Genomic DNA, 22383 nt, shown 5'->3' with positions numbered 1-22383 from the left:
TGTCCTAGATCTCGCTCTGTAGACCCGGCTAGCCTCGAACTTAGAGAGATCTGCCTGGCTCTGCTTCCCGAGTGTTGGGATTAAAGGCGTACGCCACCACTGCCTGGCTGGAGATCAAAATTCCTGTCCTCAAGTGGTGCTTTGGGGATGACTGAATGTGGAACCATAAAATTAGATGTCTCTATATTTCCCTAAACAAAAACAACTTTAAATGCTCAAAGAAAAAACTTGAATGTAATACCATAAATCTTGAGGATTTCTGGTACAGGAAAACACTAAAAGATACAGACATAAGCAAAGACCTTCTTAATAGAGTTCTAACAGCTCAGGAAATAATTGCTAGCATGTCTGGTCACTACCATAATTCAACTGATCTAGTCTGATTTGGGAAGTTAAGCAGGCCTGGGCCTGGTTAATACATGGATGGGAGAAAATAATTGCAAGAATCAACAAATTGGATTGTATGAAATTGAAAAGCTTCTGCATGGAGAAGGAAATACTTTGCAGAATTAACACACAGACCGCACAATGGGAGAAAAATTCAGGAAGTCTCAAAGTCTTAGATCATAGAGCTACTTGCAAATCCATCTTTATTATTGCACTAGTCACACTATCCAGAAATAAAAAACAGCCTAGTTACCTGTCAACAAATAAAATGATAAAGAAAATGTGGTACATACACCCAATAGAATATTTTGAGCCCTAAATAAATATGAAATCATGACATTTGCAGCAAAATGAATGCAAATGAAAATCATTAGGTTAAATAGAATAAGCCAGACTCAGAAAAAAAAAAACATGTTTCATATGAGGAACCCAGATTTCAATAAAAGTATATGTGTGTATACATGTGTATGTGTGTGCATGCAGGTGTGCATGTTTGCTCATAAGTCATGAAACTAGAGAGGGAATCTTGAGAGGTAAAGAAGGTGCTGAAGAGCTAGAAAGAGTGACAGAACACACGTGACAGAAAACCAGAAGGGGCTGGAGAGACGGAGCCGAAGTTAAGACCACCCGATGCCCTCACAGAGATCCCAGCTTCAGTTTCCAGCACCCACACTGGGCAGTCCACAAGCACTGTCATGCCAATGCCGTCTTCTGGCCTCCCCAGGCACCGGCATACGTGTAGTGCACATACAGACAAGCGGAAGTGGGAACTGGCTAGGAAAGGAAAGAGGACCAGTGGAGGGGGAGAGAGGTTAGGGGCAGAGAGGAGGGGAGAGCACAGCTTAATAACGTATTTGTAGGAATATGCCACGACAAAAACTCAGTGGTTTTTATGCTAACCTAAATAAAATTCAGAAGTAGAAAAGGAAGTGTGGTACATATGTACAGTGGGATTTATTCAGCTATAAATAAAAGTGAAATTTTTTCACCTTCAAGAAAATGTATGGACCTGGAGATTATCCTAGTTAAGTGAAATAAACCAATAAAGGCTGAGACCATGTTTTCTTTTATATGTAGATTTAATCTAGATTTTAAAAATATAGGCTGAGTCATGAAATTAGAAGGAATACTATTTTCGGGAGACAAGGGACTAATGGACGTGGAAGTGGGGAACAAGAGTAAGTAAGGGGTGGGGTGGTTCAGTGGTTAAGAGCGGTTGGTGTCCTTGCAGACGATCAGTGTTCAGATTCTAGCATCCACACGACTGGTTGCAGCCATCTGTAATCCCAGTTCTAAAGGGTATGACACCCTCCTCTGGCCTCCTTGGCCACCAGGCATGCATGTTTATGGTATACATATATACATACATGCAGGAAAATACTCATATACATAAAAATAAAAAATGGATAAATGTAATGAGGAAAAAGAAAACATGCATAGTGTGATTCTCTGAATCTAGATTTTTATAGAGATATAATAGTTTGTATATGTTAGAAATTAACTACATGTATTTTATATATGATATATATGTGTATATATAAGATAGGAAAGCAGAAGGCAGACCAAAAAGAATGCAAAGTGGGAAAGGAACAAAAGAATATAATGGGCTGAATATGTGCAAAATAAAATCACATATATATGATATGTATCATATATGATGTCATATATATGGTATATATATGAATATATCATAATGAAACCATTATGTTGTATGCTAACTAAAACATTTCTAAAATAAAGACAAAATGAATTGGCATGCTTTCCCTTCTGACCAATGTAAGGCATCTCATAATGCCTTATGACATCCTTTCACACTCACACACCTCTTCCGTAGTTCATTGTCTTGCTACCTGTACACAGTGGTCAGGGCTATTACCACAGCTTGCTGCTTTCATTTTTATTTTTTCATCTCATTCCCCCAATATTTATTGTCTCCCATGCTGAGGAAACAGTGATGAGTGAGCACATATAGACTCTGCTGGCTCGGTGTTTATAATACAGAGGCTTGGGATCTGGGCCACAGATGAACGTATACAAGACAAGAAACTACACAACACGGGTCTGAACGTCTGTGATGATCATTAGGCACCATAGGTCTGATGTGTAGAGTCTACAGTGTGGCTCCCGTCAGAGTATTTGCAGTCTATCCACCAGTTAGGAGTTACTGCCAAGTGAAACTGTTAGTCTTTGACTGTAATCCCTCAGTCACTTAAGCCTAATTTCAAAAGACAAAACTTGACTCCATTTACATTATTGACAGAATACCATACAGACCAAAGTGCTGGGCTGTGCATTTAAGATTATTTTATGCCCATGGTTTATTTAGAAAACATTTTGATGTAATTATAAAATTGAGACTGTATTCTATGTACACTTTTTGTCTTTATACAGTCAGGATCTGGGAAACTACACAGGCATTTGGGAAATATTTGTGGTATTATGGCTTAGTTATTCAAGTCTTAAGCATAGAAAATTACAGTTTTTAATTCTGGGATAATTTTGTGGGAAGAACCTGTGTGTTGCATGCTCTGACTGTGTACTTTATTCTTTTTACAGTGGGAGTCAGTTAGGAGGTCTGATTACAGTAGTGTGCTACTTTTTCAATCATGGAGAGGTTTGTGTTCTATTCAACCTTTTTAAAACATAGAGTGGCTTGTATAAACAAATAAATATAACCACTAACTACGATGGTTACATTGTGTTGTGACTGTGCAATCTTAAAGCACTTCCTTGTAAATTGATATGCTAATTATATTAATCTAAAATCGTAAATCAGTAAAATTTAAAATATGTGATCTATCAACCTGTTGATGCTTATTTACATACATAATGTTTTGTAGATAAATGACAGCATTGTACTCCCTGAATCAGGCACTTCATGCATGTCACTAATTGACTATTAAACCTCTGGTGACTGGATGTTATCTTCATCACGCAGGTTATGAAACTGAAATTTAGAGAATTACATTACTTAACCAAGATTGCATGGTGAAGCTGGACTTCCTGTTCTGTGTTTGTCTGGCTTTAAAGCCTCACTTTCCTCTCTTTCTGAAATATACATCTACCCCTTTCTTCTTTTGACTTTTTCAGACAGGGTCTTACTGTGTCTCCTAGGCTGGCTTCAAAACTTCTGATTCTCCTGCCTCAGCCTCCTAAGTGCTAGAATTATATTGCTTGTACACCATATCTGGCTTTGAAAGTTTTTTTTTTTTTAAATGGTAAGAACACTTAAGACATCTACCCTCTTAACTATTTTTTTTGATTCTACAATACAGTATTTTTAAAGATTTATTGTGCGAGTGTGTGCACACCGATGTGTATGTGTGTATGTACATGTATGTGTGTGTGCGTTGTGGTTGAGCTTGTGGAGTCCAGAGAGGGTGTCATATCTCTTGGAGCTGGAGTTATAGGCAGTTGTGAGCCACCATGTGGATACTAGGAATTGAACACCCATCCTCTTGCCCTCAGATCCATCTGTCCAGCCCCCAAATTTAACAAGATATTGTGGGTCAGATTTCTAGAACTTGCCCATCTCACATAACTGAGCCATTGCTCTTCCCAAAGGTTACAGTGGTGCTGGCCTGACAGCAGGCAGGCAGTTTACTCAGTAGCTGCCCCCGCCCCCCCAACTCCTTCACTGCTTCTACTGAGTTACTCTTCCTTTTCTGTAAGTCATCCCAACAGACATAGTCAGGCTAAAAGGCGCTCCTAAAAACGGTTTATAATATGATGGATTCATTGTGAGTGTGCTCCATGTTCTAGATCATGCATTAGATGTTGAGTGTGTGGTAAGAAGAGAGACTCTGACTATTAATGTTTAGAATCAAATGTGCTATGTAGTGGCCCAGGTTACATGCGGCACATGTCTTTATCTCCTGTTATAGTGGACCAAATTAAAAATCAGTTAGGTACAGGAAGAAACAAAGTCACACATAAAATGCTTTAAATATACGACATTCAATGAAAACAAATGCCTTATCATTCAACAATCTGTTGGCACAAAGAAAAGATTTTATTTGAGTGTGCAAGCTTTGGTGGACTGAGTTGGAGTTTGGAATAAAACCAGTTACTCTTTTCAAGGTTTACAAGTTTGGTTTCTTACACAAATTATAACTTTCTGAGGTTCTTAATAAAGCAATCAAACTCTTACCAGGTGATAAAAACTTACATTCTTTCTGTAAGTTTAGGGTTTCTGATAGAAAAATTTATACAGTGAATGTTGATCCGTATGTTTTAAGATAGTCTAAATATATATATTCAATTTTAGGATTTTCACTGTGTTCATTACTAGCAATTCTTAGTACTTTCAATTGCCTTTAAAAACTTAGCTCACGTAAGTGTATTTGATTAACTCATAGTCAGTCTTGACGACTGATTATGTCTATCTATACTAATTGGAACTTCCTGTGTATAGTATCTCAAAGCCCCACATGCCAGGCTCCGGCTGTGGTGTGCTCTGAGCCTGTAGTCCTCACAGCACCTATCCCTGGGTATTTGTTGGTCCTGTGGCTAAGTTGTGTATGATTTGATATAGTTTTTACGTGTTTCTGACCTCAGTTCATAGTGAGAATTCATGAGAATCTCATGAGAATTCATGAGAGAGAATGTCAAAGGACTGGAAGCTATCCCAGACAGTGAGAAATAGGATCTAATAAGCCTAGTATTAAAATTCTAAAAATAAGCCAATCCCTGAGTTTTAAGTGAGGAACATTCACTGTAATGGAGAATAATGCAAACTGTATGTTTTATGGATCCAGGCCACCCGTGTGATGTGGACACCGCCTCTCCGGGAAAGCTTTTCATATCCATTCCTTGTACTTCAGATGTATGTTTTAACTACTATCCTCAGGTAATTTCAGTCATAAAACAAAGCTAAATAAATTGTTATTTTTCTTAAGATTTGCTTTAACCTAAGTCATAATTACCAAATTTAAACTATGTTTTACAGCTATTTAAAAAATGAATTGAGTAATAAGATAATCATAACATAAATTTATCAACTTTTTCTAACATTGAAAATGTTAGCCTACAGGTTCTAAATAATAATTTTATGGTTTTTAAAGAAATATTTATTTAGTTTTCTTCTGTGTGAATAAGTATTTTGCCTACATGTGTGCACTTTCACTGTATACATTCCTGGTGCCCACAGAGGCCAGAAGAGCATGTCAGATCCCCTGGACATAGAGCTACAGATGGGTGTGAGTCATCATGTGAGTGCTGGGAGTTGAACCTTGGTCCTCTGCAAAAGCCACGTGCCCAGCCCCATTCAAGGGTTTTTGAGAAACAAGTACTAAATTCCTCAAAGCTAGCTTACTCCAGCTCATTGTTCTCTAAACTGTGTCTTTGAAAGAAGATTAATATAGTGCCATGAAAATGGGCTCCCATGTATGAATAGATTTGGGAAGTTGTAAACTTTATAGTCCCAAAGAGTACACACACACACACACGCACGCACGCACGCACGCACGCACGCACACACGCACGCACGCACACACACTCACACACATATAAGAATGTTGTACATACATGTAATACATATAATCAATTTCTGAATGATGTTTCTAATAATTCAGCTAGTTTCAAATTGTCTTGGATATGCTCTTGTGTGAATTAAGTTTTAAGTATGCCGGGCGGTGGTGGCGCACGCCTTTAATCCCAGCACTCGGGAGGCAGAGCCAGGCGGATCTCTGTGAGTTCGAGGCCAGCCTGGGCTACCAAGTGAGTCCCAGGAAAGGCGCAAAACTACACAGAGAAACCCTGTCTCAAAAAACCAAAAAAAAAAAAAAAAAAAAAAAAAGTTTTAAGTATTTTAGAAATGTAAGAGGTCTGAGAAAAACAAAGAGCAGAATACTATAAATAACTTGGCTATATGAATAGATTCATAGAATGTTAGTGAATGAAATGTCCTCTAAACTCTCAAGGAATAACCATAGGCAGTTTACTAAGCTCTGGGAGGTTACCTTATATGACAATCCTTACTTCCTTTCCCTCCTCTTCTCCTTTTTTTTCTAAAATTGTGCATCATGTATTTAAAAGTACCCATAGAGGCAGGAATTATGCCAAATTTAAATCTTTAGCCACAGACTACTTAGCACACACCCAAGTAACTGATTAAAGCACGCATTTGGTAGCCAACTGAATAAAGGTAGAGTGTGCATCCTAAGCTCACTGCAGATCTTGAGAACAGGCTGCCTCCTGGTGTGTGAGCAATTAGTGGTTGAATATGACTTTGGGAATCTGCTCCCAGTTCAGGTTTCAATATTTATTCCTTAACATTGTGAGCTTAGAAAAATTATAGAGAAAGATGCTACCCTTTCTCTTCCATGATGTTTGTTCATTTGCTAATTGAGGGGCAGGAGGAGTCATTCAGTGAAATGTGCTCATCAGGACATTTAAGATCATGACCTTGAAGGCATGCACTGTATTTAATTAAAGCCAATTTTGTTTGAATAAATTCAAGATTATCAAATGCTCAGGCAGTCTTTGTGCTTTGCTTGGGACCTGGGGCTTGAAAATAAGGATCCCACCTCAGATTGTGCAAAACATGAGGCTGTAGCCACAGAGATGGTTTGTTCTTCACACAAATGTTTGCATTAGCTTTTTCATATTCCGAGAATGGAATGAAATATTTTGGTGAAAGATTTTGGTTCCCAAAGTCGTCCTGTTGCAGAACACACAATGTGAATGCCGACTGCAGCAGTTGGACTGTTCTTAGCTTTGCTGTTTTAAGAGCTCCCCAGGAATGTGCTTCTTCCTCACTATTTTCTGAATCACGTGAGTGACCAGCAATGGGAAGGACTTTTCTGTGTACTGAGGGACACCCTAAGGAGCACAGGATCAGTGTCACATCTGGTTTCCTAAACTTTCCCTGGAGATTAAAATTGAACGGTAAACATTTTTTTTTTTTAAATAAGGAACTAAAGTTGTATTTAAATAATTTAGTTTACTGAAAAATTTTGTACAATACGATTTCTAAATGTCTGATTTTGTTTTATTCAAGCATTCCTCTTGTGCATCCATTTAAAATTATTTTAGTAAGTTGATTTCCAAAGATACATTTTGTTGTTTTACGTGAAAGGTAAGGAGATCAGTTAGTTTTTGTGTTCAGCAAGGACTCCTGTGTTTCTGAGATACTGGCTGTCGAACTGTAGTTCACAGTAGAACTTACTGCTGCTGCTTCCTTCCCTCAGGACCTCAACCCTTCACAAAAAATACCTCATGGCGCTCTGCTTCTCCAATGTCGCTTTTATGCTCCCTTGGCAGTTTGCTCAGTTTATACTTTTTACACAGGTAAGATAGTTTGAACTAATTTAAGCTGAATGCTTATGTGCATGGTTGTTCTAGTAGAGGGTTGTAGAATGCCTGTCTATCTATCTATCTATCTATCTATCTATCTGTCTGTCTGTCTGTCCGTCCGTCCGTCCATCCATCCATCCATCCATCCATCCATCCATCCATCTATCCATCTATTTGAGGCTAGCTTCAAATTCACTCTGCAGCCTAAGTTGGCTGTCCATGAACTTGTGATGTTCCTGCCTTCATTTCTCAAGTGCAGGGGTGACAGAGGCACCATTATACCTAGCTGATTTTATTTGTGCTTTCAAGGGCTGTCAAATTAGGGCTGATCATTAAGTTTTCATAAATGTATGTATTCTGTCTGTTCTGTTTGAGGAGCAAAATTCTAACAGGAACCAAACCATTCTCAATTTTTTCTTTTTTCTTCTCTGTCTCTGTTTCTCTCTCTTAGTGTTTTTGAGACAAGGTTTTTCTGCGTAGCCTTGGCTGTCCTGGAACTCACTCTGTAGACTAGGCTGACCTTGAACTCACAGAGATCCATTTGCCTCTGCCTCTCGAGTGCTGGGATTAAAGGCCATTTCCCAAGCTCTCATCAAGATCTTGCTTATGTGAATTGAAACCGTATTCTTTTTCCTAAAATACTAATAGCAAGAAATTAAACTCGTGAAGCAGAGTAAGAGGACAGAGTGATGAAGATTTATGGCAATAAGAATATCCATAGGTCCTTACCACCAACAGTGATGCTCTGTACCAGAATGAGACATGGTTTATGACTTGAGCTCAATAAACACAGCGTGTTTAAAGAATTGTTAAGGGATTCTCAGTTCTTATTAGAGTTGTCTGTAACTCGGGTCATCCTATAGTTATTGTTTGTGCAGGCTGAAATCATAGAATATAAATAACTTTTATGTGTGGGTATTTTGCCTGCATGTAAGTCTGTGCATGACATGGAGGCAGTCCCTGCAGAGGTCAGAAGAGGGTTTGGATCTCCTAGAACTGGAGTTACATTGATTGTTATGTGCTGCTTTGTGGATGCTAGGAATCAAATCTAGGTTCTCTGGAAGAGTAGCTAGTGCAGTTAACCACTGAGCCATGTCTCCAGCCCCTAGAATGTATTTTTAACAAGTCACTTCATTATAAGCAAATTTATCAATCTAGTAGTACTGATGAAGCTATGTGAGAGGTTCTTAAAGTGAGTTCAAAATTGCATTAGTGATTTTCCAACTATTCAAAGCATATTCAAGACTTAATTTTCTTAAACTAAAACATGTGCTTACATTTGGGTTCGTATTTACATGTTCATGGGGAGATTCAAAATTTTTCTGAGGGTATTAGATTCCATTTTTTAAAATAAGGGTGAAGGTTAGTTCACGTCCCCTAACCATTTTGTCTGAGAAATGAATATAAAGAAAAGATGGTCCACATTTCGAAGGACAAAAATGATGAAAGAGGGTCACAGGAATCTAGGATATTTGTTCTGACAAATCATGATCATTCCAAGATGCTAAGAATTTTGGCAGCTAGATTTTAGTTTATAACTTATTCAGTTTCCCTTTGGAATCCCTAGATATGTTGGAAAAGTTGTTATGTCAGGAAAGTGAGATAACTGACAGAAGAAATTGTAGAGCAAGTTTGACTTGCAAGATATAAATTGTTTTTAGACAAGATAGTAGTGACATATTTATACCAAATTGATTATCAATTCAATTGTCTTTCTTTATGGGACTGATTTTCAACCTGGGGTGCATAATTAGTCCGTATCTTTTGTATTATTTAAGTCAGTATGACTGAATGCCTTTACGCTTTTGCTAACAGCAGGGCCTTCTTTGCTGCCTAGAGTTTGTCCTTCTGTCACCAATAATGCTTTAGGGCAAGGAAAAGCTCCAGATGTCCTCCCCTAAGCAGGGACCTGGAAAGCAGACTGCCTGCATCGGCAGGACTGTGCACCCATCATGCATTATGTGCACTATAGAAGATGCCCTTACACCAATTCTAACAAAACACTTCCCTCTTCTTCATGAGAATGTGGCCTTCCATTAACTTCCCAGCCCTTCCCTGGGACACACGTGAATGTGACTTGTCCACTATACTGCCAGACAGATTGCTTGGTGACTGTACAATTGCACCTGGAGTGGAAGGACTCCAAATAAACCGAAGTCTACCTGAGAGGAATCACCAAACTTAGTGCTTGTTTGAGTAAGGAGACTCTTGTCTGGAGCTTACCGTGGCCAATCCAGTGAGCTCTAGTGATCTGCCTATCTCTGTCCCTTTCAGAACTGATGTTATGGATGTATGCTGATGACCTTGGCTTTTGTGCTGAAGCACCACAGACATTTTATCAGCTCAGCCGTTTCACACCCCACTCTGAATTTTTATTGTGAGCATGATTAGCAGGTGGTGTTAGCATTTCATTTGATTCCTGGAATCTTTATGTTTCCTCTCTGGTGTCTTCAATGACCTACTGTTCATTAAAAGTGTATTTTTATATCTCTAATTATTTGTTTATGTTTTGAGGTCATTCTTGCTATTGATTAATAGTTTTATACCATTGGAATCTGAGAGGAAGCAGAAAACCATTTCATTTTTTATTTATTAAGACTTGTTTCATGACATAATGTGGTTAATGTTAGATAAAGTCTAAGAATGTCTGCTTCCTATCTTTTTGGTAGAATATTATGCAAGTATCTCTTAAATGTGTTTGACTTGTATTGTAACTAGCTCTGAGGGTTATTCATGTATTTTAATTTTTAATTTATTTTTATGTGTACGAGTGTTTTGTCTGTGCACCGAAAGCATCCAGTAACTAGGAAGGCAAGAAGACGGCCTCAGGTTGACTTGTTCCCGGTGCACAGATGGTTGTGAGGCACCGTGTCAGTGCTGGGATCTGAACCTGGGTCCTCTGAAGGAGTAGCCAATGCTCTTAAGTGCTGAACCACTTCTCCACCTCCCCTACTTAGTTTTAATCTGGAAGACCTAACTAGATGTGAGAAGAATATTGACATACCCCTCCCACCACTATTTAAAAACCTATAGGTTCTTTTATGCCCAAAGAGTCAGTGGATGTTTACAACAGTTACATCCTTTTGATGGGTTGTTCCTACTTTAAATGTGTAGTGATTAACTGGTTATCTCTCCTGACTAGTTTGATTTGAAGTTTAGCAGGAACAAGAATGGTTGTCATCTTGTTTGTGGCTTCTACTTGCATGTTACTTTGATGTTCAACTTTTGAGTCAGTTTATGGATGCCTCTCCTAGATCAGTGAGTTTCTTGGAAATAGCAGTTTGGTGGGTCTTGTTTGCTGATCCAGTCCATCAGTCTATATCTTTCAATGAGTGAGTTAAGGCCATTTTTGTTCAGGGTTATAACTGAAATGGATTTACTCTTATTTATGATTTTTGTTGTTTGATGTTTAGGTGTGCTGATTAAATGGCAATTCTTTTCTTTCTAGATTTATAATTCTGAATGTTTGCAAGTTTGCTGTGTTTGACATGACTGATTCCTTTCCAGATCTTCTATGTTGATCTGTTATTTTCAGAGAATGTACTCCTTCCTGTGTTCTCATGTGTAAAATTATCTTTCTTGTTCCTCTGTGTATAGTATTCTTTTAAGAATGTCTAAGGTTTTTAAGATTCCTTCAGAATCTCTGTTTACGTGATTAATTTTCTTTATATATTTTTAAGTGTTTGCTTATGATCCTGTTTGGGAAAAAACTAATATAATAAATCAGTGAAGAGAAAAGAGTTAGGGCATGAAGTAAAAGGAGAGAGAGTATGAATAAAGGGGGAAGTCTGTGTAAACTCATGAAAATCAATGTAGAAATACTACGGATTAGCTTTAGAGAAAAGGACAGACTTAAGCACTTCTTCGAATAAGATACAAGTAAGCATATCAACTAACACTCAAAGTATGTAACTGTACATACTAAGAAAAAATAAGTTTAATTAAAATGTTTTAAACATTTGAACAAGCTATTACACATGTAAAACAGAAAATAAAATCTAAAAGTATGTACACAAATAGAAATAAACTGGAATCAGTGATCTTAGTTGATGCTTTCTTTTGGAAGAGGAGTTCACCCCTCTGTTTACCTTAGTTCTGTTGATGAGAACTGTGCCATGTTATTTTCTGCTGTGGTTGAGGAAGGGATGTTGAGGATCTCACCCCTTCAGCCTTCCTTGAGTGTCTGTGTCTCCTCAGTCTGTGTGGTTTGGGGTCTACTTCTCCTGTCCAGATGAAGCAACAGGGTCCTCATCCTGCCATGTACATCCCATGCTTTCAAAGATTCTTCTGCTCCCTGGGGCACTAGCAGAGGTGTAAGCACTGGGACACTAGGTGGCGCCAGTTTTCTAGTCCTTTCTCAGAGCTTTGGGGCCCCCAGCTATCCTCCTTTGCTTCTGAGTTCCTTCGGTTGAAGTCACCTTCTGCCCAAATCTGATATTCTCTGGAAGCACCTTGACAGGTCACCTGCTCCTCTGCCATATGGTAGGGGAGGGGAATTATGGGTACTGTAAGTCTCCCGGTTTCACATCTCTGTATTCCTGAGAAGAGTTTAGACTCCTAATTGGGTTCCCAGAAGCACAGGCTGTGTCCCTGAAACCGTGGTGCTCGAGTGCTCTGGGGTTTCGCATGGGGAGGCTGGCTCCGAGCACTAGAGCAGCTCTTCTTCCTTCTTGGAAGGACTCTGTCCAGGACGGAAGCTTGCCTGGTTCGGTGCGGTTGTTGCCACAGTGCTCCCTGGTCCTTTCATTCCACCTCCCCATCCCTCTTGCCTTCTTTTGTGCATTTCTGAAGCTCTTCCTCCAATTCTTTCTTTGGGACAGAGTCTGTTTTGTCTATCTTTCCTTACATTGACTCTCTCCTTCACCGTCTCACAAAGGTAGTCTCCACTCTGCTATCTTCCTAGAAGTAACGAAACTCTTTTAATTGCAATTTGCCTTATGGAGGCTCTTGTGTTTGGGCATTTCATTTTTTTCCTTTTTTTTATTTAAAAGTTTTTTCCCCATTTTACATACCAACCACAGTTCCCTCTCCCTCCCTCCTCCTGCTCACTCCTACCTTCCCCCAACCCCACTCCACCATCCACTCTTTAGAGAGAGTAAGGTCTCTCATGGGGAGTCAACAAAGTCTTGGCATATCAAGTTGAGGCAGGACCAAGCCCCTCCCAGCTGTATGGAGGCTGAACAAGGTATCCCTCCATAGGGAATGGGCTTCAGAAAGCCACTTCGTGTGCCTGGGATAAATTCTGGTCCCAATGTCAGTGGCCCCACATACTGCCCAAGCCACACAACTGTCACCCCCATTCAGAGGGCCTAGTTCGATCCCATGCAAGTTCCCCAGCTGTCAGTCCAGAGTTAGTGAGCTGCAACTAGCTCAGGTCAGTTGTCTCTGTGGGCTTCACCATTATGATCTTGACCCCTTTGCTCGTATAATCCCTCCTCCCTCTCTTGGACTGGACTCCTGGAGCTCCACCCAGTGCTTAGCTGTGGATCTCTGCATCTGCTTCCATCAGTTGCTGGATGAAGGTTCTATGATGACAATTAGGGTAGTCATCGATCTGATAACAGGGGAAGGCCAGTTCAAGGACCCTCTCCACTATTGCTTGGAGTCTTAGCTGGGGTCATCCTTGTGGGTTCCTGGGAATTTCCCTAGCACCCGGTTTCTCCCTGACCCCATAATGGGCCCTCTATCAGGATATTTCTTTCCTTGCTCTCCCTCTTTGTCCCTCCCCCAACTCGACCATCCCATTCCCTCATGTTCTCTTGCCACCTCCTCTTAATGTCCTCCCCTTCCTGCCATGCTTCCAATGTACTCAGGAGATCTTATCTATTTCTCTTTTCTAGGGGGATGCATGCATGTCTTTCTTAGGGTCCTCCTTGTTACCTAGCTTCTCTGGGGTTATGGATTGTAGCCTGGTTATCCTTTGCTTTACATCTAATACCACTTATGAGTGAGTACATACTGTGTTTGTCTTTTTGGGTATGGGTTACCTCACTCAGGATGGTTTTTCTAGTTCCATCCATTTGCCTGAAAATTTCATGATGTCATTGTTTTTACCATTGAGTAATACTCCTTTGTGTAAATGTACCACATTTTCTTTATCCATTTTTTGGTTGAGGGGCATCTAGATTATTTCCAGGTTCTGGCTATTACAAATAAAGCTGCTATGAACATAGTTGAGCAAGTGTCCTTGTGGCATGAATGTGCTTCCTTTGGGTATATACCCAGGAGTGGAATAACTGGGTCTTGAGGTAGATTGATTCCCAATTTTCTGAGAAAGCACCATATTGATTTCCAAAGTGTCTGTACAAGTTTGCACTCCCACCAACAGTGGAGGAGTGTTCCTCTTACTCTATATCCTCTTCAGCATAGGCTGTCATTAGCATTTTTGATCTTAGCCATTCTGACAGGTATAAGATGGTATCTCAGAGTTATTTTGATTTGCATTTCCCTGATAGCTAAGGATGTTAAGCAATTCTCTAAGTGTTTTTCGGCCATTTGAAATTCTTCTGTTGAGAATTCTCTGTTTATATCTGTACCCCATTTTTTAATTGGACTACTTGGTATTTTGATGTCCAGTTTCTTGAGTTCTTTATGTATTTTGGAGATCAGCCCTCTGTCAGATGTAGGCTTGGTAAAGATCTTTTCCCATTCTGAATGCTGTCATTTTGTCTTATTTAATTTGTCCTTTGCCTTACAGGAGCTTCTCAGTTTCAGGAGGTCCCATTTATTAATTGTTACTCTCAGTGTCTGTGCTACTGGTGTTATATTTAGGAAGTGGTCTCCTGTGCTGATGTGTTCAAGGATACTTCCTACTTTCTCTTCTATTAGGTTCAGTGTAACTGGATTTATGTTGAGCTCTTTGATCCACTTGGACTTGAGTTTTGTGCAGAGCAGTAGATATGGATCTATTTGCAGTCTTCTACATGCCACCATCCAGTTATGCTAGCACCATTTGTTGAAGATGCTTTCTTTTTTCCACTGTGTATTTTTGGCTTCTTTGTCAAAAATCAGGTGTTCATAGGTGTGTGGATTAATGTTAGGGTCTTCAATTCAATTCCATTAATCCACATGTCTGTTTTAATGTCAATATCAAGCTCTTTTTATTACTATAGCTCTATGTAGAGCTTGAAGTCGGAGATCGTGATGCCTCTGGAGGTTCCTTTATTATACAGGATTGTTTTGGCTATCCTGGGTTTTTTGTTTTTCCACATGAAGTCAAGTTGTTCTTTCAAGGTCTGTGAAGAATTGTGTTGGGATTTTGATGGGAATTGCATTGAATCTGTAAATTGCTTTTGGTAGGATTGCCATTTTTACTATGTTGATCCTACCTGTCCTCTAAGAGCATGGGAGATATTTCAATTCTCTGATATCTTCTTCAATTTCTTTTTTCAAAGATTTAAAGTTCTTGTCATATAGGTCTTTCTCTTGTTTGGTTAGTTACCCCAAAATATTTTATGTTATTTGTGGTTATTGTAAAGGGTGATTTTTTCTTGATTTCTTTTTCAGTCCATTTATCATTTGTATACAGGAGGGCTATTTTTTTTTTTTTTTTTAGTTAATCTTGTATCCCATGTTTTGGCATTTCTAAGCCATGGTGGATTCTGCATCTACACAACTGTATATCTCATTAACTCCTCTATGCTGTTACTTGGGCATGAAGGTGCTTTCTGGATCTCTGTAAGAATTTCCACAGAAGAGGAACATCCAAAGCTTCCAACTGTCAAATTGTGTCTCCTGGCCCAGTGCTTCTGAGGGAACTGAAGAAGACTCTTGGTTGGGCATGGCCATCAAGAACTCAGATACACCTCCTTGAAGACAAAACAGTGTCACTAGAGCATAGGTGTTGGGTGTTTCCTGCACAGATGGACCTGGACAGAGGCCTTGCCTGTGCAAGTAACAGTTTTTCTGCCTTACAGCACACTTGCAGTGCCAAGAAAGCGGCACAGGAGGCTCCGCACCGACCGCACACCCTCTGCGGACCTAGCTTTCTCCTGAGGCAGGCCTCCGAGGTCTGATGATGGGCAAGTGCTCAAGTCAGGTTTTCCTACCTGGACAATTCGTGTGTTTTCCAACCTCTTTGAGACGCTGTCTAACGGCTGCTCTATCTTTCATAGGATTAGGATTTTAAAGGTATTCAAATATTGGTAAATCTCATAGAAGATTCTCAACTCAAAACTCCTGGTTCCTTGCAAGCTGTTATCTAGTTCTTTCTTCAGTGAACGTCAGATCTGGCATGAAGGGTCCAAGGAAGGACAGTCCTTGTTCATCAAGTCCACAGAACCTTCCACTCAAGAACAGTGAGGACCTGCTAGCCTTTGATATAAACGCTGAAAGAGGCCTCCAACTGTGTCCTGCAGGCAATTTGATGTTCCTTCTCCTAGAAGATGTTGCTATAGCACTTCTCTTACTTGAGACCCAACCTCCCTCTCTATAAGCTTTGTCTAACTTGGCATCCTGTTAAATACCGTTAAATACTCTTAAAAATACATTGTAGGAGTGGATTTCTACAGATTAATTAGATGCTTCATTTGTTGTCATGATGCTTAATGTATGGATTAAATTATCTCTTTGTAAACCAAATAGCAGATGACAAGGAATATGTTTATAGGATATATATTAATAGTTTCAAACCTTGTAACTAATTTACTTTAAGATTTCTGAACACATCTCTGATTTTAGTTTCCCAAGGACTTGAACAGATTCAAATCCCTCCTTTTGTTTCCTGGAGACAAATTCTTACCTCTGCAGAAGGCTACTCACCTCGAAGCCAGTGTCTAAAAGAAGCTCCAGGAAGCAAGAGGCCATGCCTGTTCCCTGTATTTCACAGTGGACTTACCCACTCTGCTGCTTGTGTCTGGAGATAGAAATGATCTTTTAACCAGCAATTAAACTAACGACATTTCAGAAACCCTGCAGAATCTTTGCCTGTTCAGTATTTTTCTCAACCGAAGCTTGGCTATGGTGGTTTAGGAAGTGCTGAAGATGAGTGAATCATCACTGTATTGCTACAATATTGGTAAAAATAAGAATGAGAGACTAAGTGTGCCAAGCTTCAGAAGTGGGGGCTATTTTGCTTCAATCCCAAAGTGGTCCAGTCCAGCAGGTAGCACTCGCTTCCTCTAACTGATGAAGGCCACAAGGCCCAGGCATCCAATTAAGCCAGGCTTGCCTGTGAAGTGCCTGCACTTTCTAGGTTGCTTTTGAGGCACACTCAGCATCTTAGAACTCAGTTCTACTCAAAGCTACAATCTGACTTTATTGTTTATATTACTGTTATACAGAAAGGTCTCCAACTTTTATGCAACATTGATAAAAGAAATATACAATTGAACAATGCTTCTATACCTTGGATAAACTATTAATTAAATTTACTGTTACTCAGTGGTTTTCCTACGTAAAATACAAAATTACTTTTCCTCACAAGGTGATCTTATTAACTTTCTTTCTTTGCCTATAATTATTTTTTAAGTGATCTAGACTCAGTAGGAAGCACACAAAGTAATTGTCCTTTTCTTCTTTCTTTCATCCTTTTTCTTCCTTTATTTCTTTGCTGTTTTTTCTAAACTTAGATGAAATCTTGGATTATTCCATATATTTATCTTTTGTTTACAGAAAGAAAAATAATTTTAATTTAATCACAGTAATTCTCCTTTCCATTTCTTCTGAAAATTTTATTGCAAAATTTTAAAAATTAATTTCTTAACAATATTGTATTTTCCAGTCACAGAATACAGAATATTCTTCTACTTATTTAAGCTCTTTTAAAAAACTTAATTCTGTTACTTTTTCGAGGTTTTATTTGAGAGTATAATATAATCACGTAATTTCTCCTTCCCTTTCCTCCCTCCGACCCTCCCATGTACCCCCTCCTTGCTCTCTTTCAAATTCATGGCGTCTTTTTAAAATATTAACTGTTGTTTTACATACACACATTGTAATATGTATGAATATATATTACTAAATACATAAATACCTGCTCAGTCTGTGTAATGTTACTTGTATGTTCTCAGGGCTGACTGTTTATTTAGTATTAGAAAACCAATTGATGTGTTTTTCCATAGGAAACACTATTTCTCCCTCTCTCAAAGTTCCTCAGCTGCCTGCAGTTCTTTCTCTAGAGCTGAGGCCTCATGGCCTTCTGTCTACTTTGGCTTATCTATTGTTGCCTTTATTTATCTCACATTTAGGAAGCTATGTTGATGAGATTTTATGGGTATACTTTCCAACACTACTAGGAGACACAATCTCCCAGTTAGTTCTCTGATCCTCTGGCTCTTACAATCTTCCTGCCCTCTCCTCTACAATGTTCCTTGAGTCTTAGATGCTGGAGTTGTTTTGTAAGTGTATCCATTGGGACTGGATTCCACAGCTCTGAGTTTTGGTTGGTTGTGGTTTTCTGTAGTGGTCTCCATCTGTTGCAAAGATGTTTCCTTGACAAAAGGTGAAGACTACATTTATTAGTGGGTATAGGACAAATGTTTATGGATTGTTGTCATCAATTATGGCGATTTAGTAAAGTGGTGGCTGTAGGTCATTTTCCTTCTTTGGAACCTTACATGGGACCTTCTGAGACTATGAAAGCTAGTCCTCAGGGAGAAGGCATTCAGTCAGTTCCAGCTTGGGGCCTTCTGAGCCTTGTGTCTGAAATAAGTGCTGTCTTTGAGCAATAGGGACCTTCCACCTCTTGGTGGCAACCATGACAAGATCCAGCAATGTTTTGAGGCTCTCTTGGACAACCAATCCTGACCAATACCTCAGAATAGGGCTTCTTATGCTTGGTGTTGGGATTTTGTGAGGTGGTCTTTGGCTCTTGGAGAGAGTATTGCCAGTAGAGATGGAAAAGTTTTATTTAAACTACATGTGTATATTTATTATTTATACACCAACTTATGCATATTATGTTTTTAGTAGATCATTAATGGTATGATTCCTAATGACTTTTTAAGACATCTTTACTGTTACTTTTCCCTTCACCCTCCTCCTTAATAAGAGTCTCCCCTTTCCCATTTTCCCAGTCAGGTCAATAACACCCTGCTATTCCCCTCTCTATTGCTTCTACAACCAACTACCCTGAAAATAGTCCCTTTTTTCTTAACTTTCCTAGTTTGTAATATTCACAAATCACTGTTTTTGCCTCTGAATTTTGAGAAGTCCTCAGTTGCACTTCTTATTCCAGTATTGCCTCCTCTCTACTTCCTCTCCTCCTGTCAGTGTCGCACGTGGGCTATGTACCATGTGCTCTACCTCTGCTGTGTTTTCTCCATATATTTTCCAGGGTTTATAATTTTGTGTTTTCCTTAGGATGTTTTCATCTAACCCATCTTGTAACAACCTCTTTTTTGTTTATCCTACTTTGAAACTTAGCTGTTGAGGTTTTCTTTCAAAAGAAGCTTTATTCATTTCATTTGAACCCTTGGAGATAGTTACTGACAGTTGTGAGCCATCGGATGTGGGTGCTGAGAACTGAACTCCAAACCTCTGGAAGAACAGCAAGCCCTTTTAACCACTGATCCATCTTCCCAGCTCCCCTTTCAGCTTCTTAATACTAATTACTGTAATAATTAGTTGCAGATTTTCAGTTTGGTTACTTTCCTTAGGACTGTTAGTTCTCTCATCGAATTTTTAGCTCTACCTATTATGTCTTAGAGCATACAAAACAATTTAATTTATGATTGTTGATGTCAGGCATACTTTTGAATGTCCTGAAAGATAAGAATATTCTTTCTTTCTTTCTTTCTTTCTTTCTTTCTTTCTTTCTTTCTTTCTTTCTTTCTTTCTTTCTTTCTATCTATCTATATTTTTATTTATATATAGAGAAATAGATACAGATACAGATTTATGTCTATATATCTATACATAATAGATACAGATATTTGTAAAAAATATAGGTGAGAAAAGAAGTTGCATAGGGGAATTGTGGCACACTGAACACATCTGGCCTTTCATATAACATTTGCTAATCTGTGCTGTAGGAGATTTTTTACAGATCTATTTCAAGAGTTGTTGTGATAATGTCTTTTCAATTCTCATGCCTGGTTGGTTTTTATGTGTGATTTAGGATTAGCATAGGGCTATGTTGATGATCACTTTCTCTAGGGAATAATGAATTTGTTTTCAACAGGCAAAGGCACTAGCAATCTTGAATCATTGTCACCGAGTTAGATGATCCAAAAATGGATTTTGTCTCTCTGGTAGCTTCCTTCTTTCTGGCTCACCTCTAGAGTTAGATCTCCCAAGCCTCAAACCAAAGCCTGAGAATTTAAGAGGCATCTCCTTCTCAGTGTGCCTTCCTCGCAGTCTTCCTGCTTAGCCTGTTCATTTTCACCTGCCACACAACCAGCACCCTCAGTGGTTGGAACTGCAAAGCTATCTGGAAGAGAAATACCTCAAATATCATGGTCAGAGGCAGAGATTCCCATTATTTACTGGGATTTATCTCCATAGTTCTTAATTGGCTTACTAGTAATAACAGTAACAATAATAAGAACCATGAATACCAAGCACTCATATATGCTACACATCTGTATGTTTTCCTCAGCTCTTCTATTTCTAGGCTGGAAAGTTAGATCACATCATTTTGCTCCTACCATCAGATAGACAACTGTTCCCTTGTATTTGCTTTTTCTATGAATAATGAACTGTGCATTTTCTACATTTTTTTTCACTTTTGGGTTTTTATATTTTCATTTCAGATAGCCTCATTATTTCCCATGTATGTTGTGGGATACATTGAGCCAAGCAAATTTCAGAAGATCATTTATATCAACATGGTAACATTTTTAATATTTATAAGTCTAATATTAAGATATCTCAGTTTGTAAAGCATAACTAATTTATTTTACATGGTACTTTTAGTATTTCAGGTGCGTGATATGTGCATGTCAGGCTCTGTGTTGTGCTGTGTTTTTTTTTTTTTTTTTTTTACTGACAACCATACCATAGATGGACTGTCCTCTTTAAAGCGTTTATGTTTTAAAGATGTGTTTATTTTTGTTTTACATATATGAATGTTTGTGCATGCACGTATGCAGTGCCCACAGAGTAGAGAAGAGGGCATCAGATCTCCAGGAACTGTAGTTGCAGGTGGTTGTGAGCTGCCATGTGGGAGCTGAGAACTGAACCTGGGTCCTCTGTAAGGGCAGCCAGTGCTCTAAGCTGCCCAGCCATCTCTCCAGCGCTTTAGTCTTTAGTTTTACATTTTAATATTGTCATTAATTTTAAAATGCCTTTTACATTAGGGATTTTTAGCACTGTGAAAATGTGAAATTTTGCAACTGAAATTTTATACTGTTGTACTTTCTTATCTTAGTTCCCAAATGCACCTTTCTTTAAATCATAAAATGATAATAAATCTTTATAAGTTATAAAAATGATGCAGCAAAATATTAGTGAAAACATATTTATCATTGTCTTATTATGTCACTCCATTGTTCAAACTATAGAAACCAAAGTAGCACAAAAAATTTAAATTCTTCTATAAGTAATTTATGATCTTGAATTTTAATACTCACATCAATAACTTGAAATCCTATTTTTATTTAGTCAAACCCATTAATACTATAATCAATGGCTTATATAATATGATCAAATTATATGGTCTACTTATGTGAAAATGTCATAATGAAGTATGTTATGTATAGTGAATATACACTAATAAAAATGCTAAAGATATAATTGTCTAACCTGTCTCCGAAGTATGAGTATATGTATTGACTATGAATCATTTTTGTTTCCTTATCTCAGGGTTCTGTTATCCTATGTTTCATTTTGATGTTTGGGAATCCAATGTACTTAAGTTCTTATTATTCCTCATCTTTGTTAGTGACGTGGGTAAGTTGCAGAAAGTCAAGCGTAGGTTTTGAGGGAAAGGGGGATGTGAATAGCTGTGTTATTATGAAGTAGAAAGGATGTAGGAAGCAAAGGTGTTAAAACTCAAGGGCAATCCACAAATACTAAATTAGTGCAGTGCACCCAGGAAAGACCATTTTTGCTTTACTATTTCTGGTATCTCATTATATAAAAATGAGAGGGAACAGAGAACAGTCTTAATTCTGGCTTGTGCATATCAGAAGTGTGACTAAAAGTAATAAAATGGATTTGCTGAGTCATCATTGTAAATATAAGAAATAAAATATGATGGTTTGTTGTCAAAACTGCCTCAAACCAGCTTAGGTCCATCTATAAATATTATAATACCAAACCATTGCTGATAACCTCTTAGTCTGGCTATCCCTGCCCAAAACTCAGCTAGTGTATCACCCCTACCTGTAGCTAGAGTTTTCCTGCCTTGCCCACAGTCAGGACAAATCTTTGTCACCCGCCAGTCCCACAGCTGCTCAGACCTAATCAAGTAAACACAGAGACTTATATTGGTTACAAACTGTATGACCGTGGCAGGCTACTTGCTAACTGTTCTTATAGCTTAAATTAATCCATTTCCATAAATCTATACCTTGCCACGTGGCTCATGGCTTACCGGCATCTTCACATGCTGTTTGTCATCGTGGCGGCTGGCAGTATCTCTCTTTCCCTTCCTGTTCCCTTAATTCTCCTCTCTGTTAGTCCCACCTATACTTCCTGCCTGGCCACTGGCCAATCAGTGTTTTATTTATTGACCAATCAGAGCAATTTGACATACAGACCATCCCACAGTACCTACCTACCCAAACCGGAGTAGAAAATTACTAATGGTCAATCTTG

General features: G+C 38.6%; 1 protein-coding gene across 1 annotated transcript in view; it reads left to right on the top strand.

Annotated features, from left to right (window-relative positions):
* Nucleotides 1–22383, top strand: part of Dpy19l2 (dpy-19 like 2) — a 101177-nt gene that overhangs the window by 18391 nt on the left and 60403 nt on the right. The window contains exons 7-11 of the mRNA XM_059267532.1: nt 2944–3001; nt 5145–5236; nt 7578–7677; nt 20376–20453; nt 21427–21513. Coding sequence (XP_059123515.1) covers nt 2944–3001; nt 5145–5236; nt 7578–7677; nt 20376–20453; nt 21427–21513 — 415 coding nt within the window. The remainder of the gene's footprint in view (nt 1–2943; nt 3002–5144; nt 5237–7577; nt 7678–20375; nt 20454–21426; nt 21514–22383) is intronic.

Source organism: Peromyscus eremicus, chromosome 7 (genome assembly GCF_949786415.1).
Source record: "Peromyscus eremicus chromosome 7, PerEre_H2_v1, whole genome shotgun sequence".
Lineage (NCBI taxonomy): Eukaryota > Metazoa > Chordata > Mammalia > Rodentia > Cricetidae > Peromyscus > Peromyscus eremicus.
Note: the sequence above shows the minus strand (reverse complement) of the source record. Positions and strands in the feature narration are given on the sequence as shown.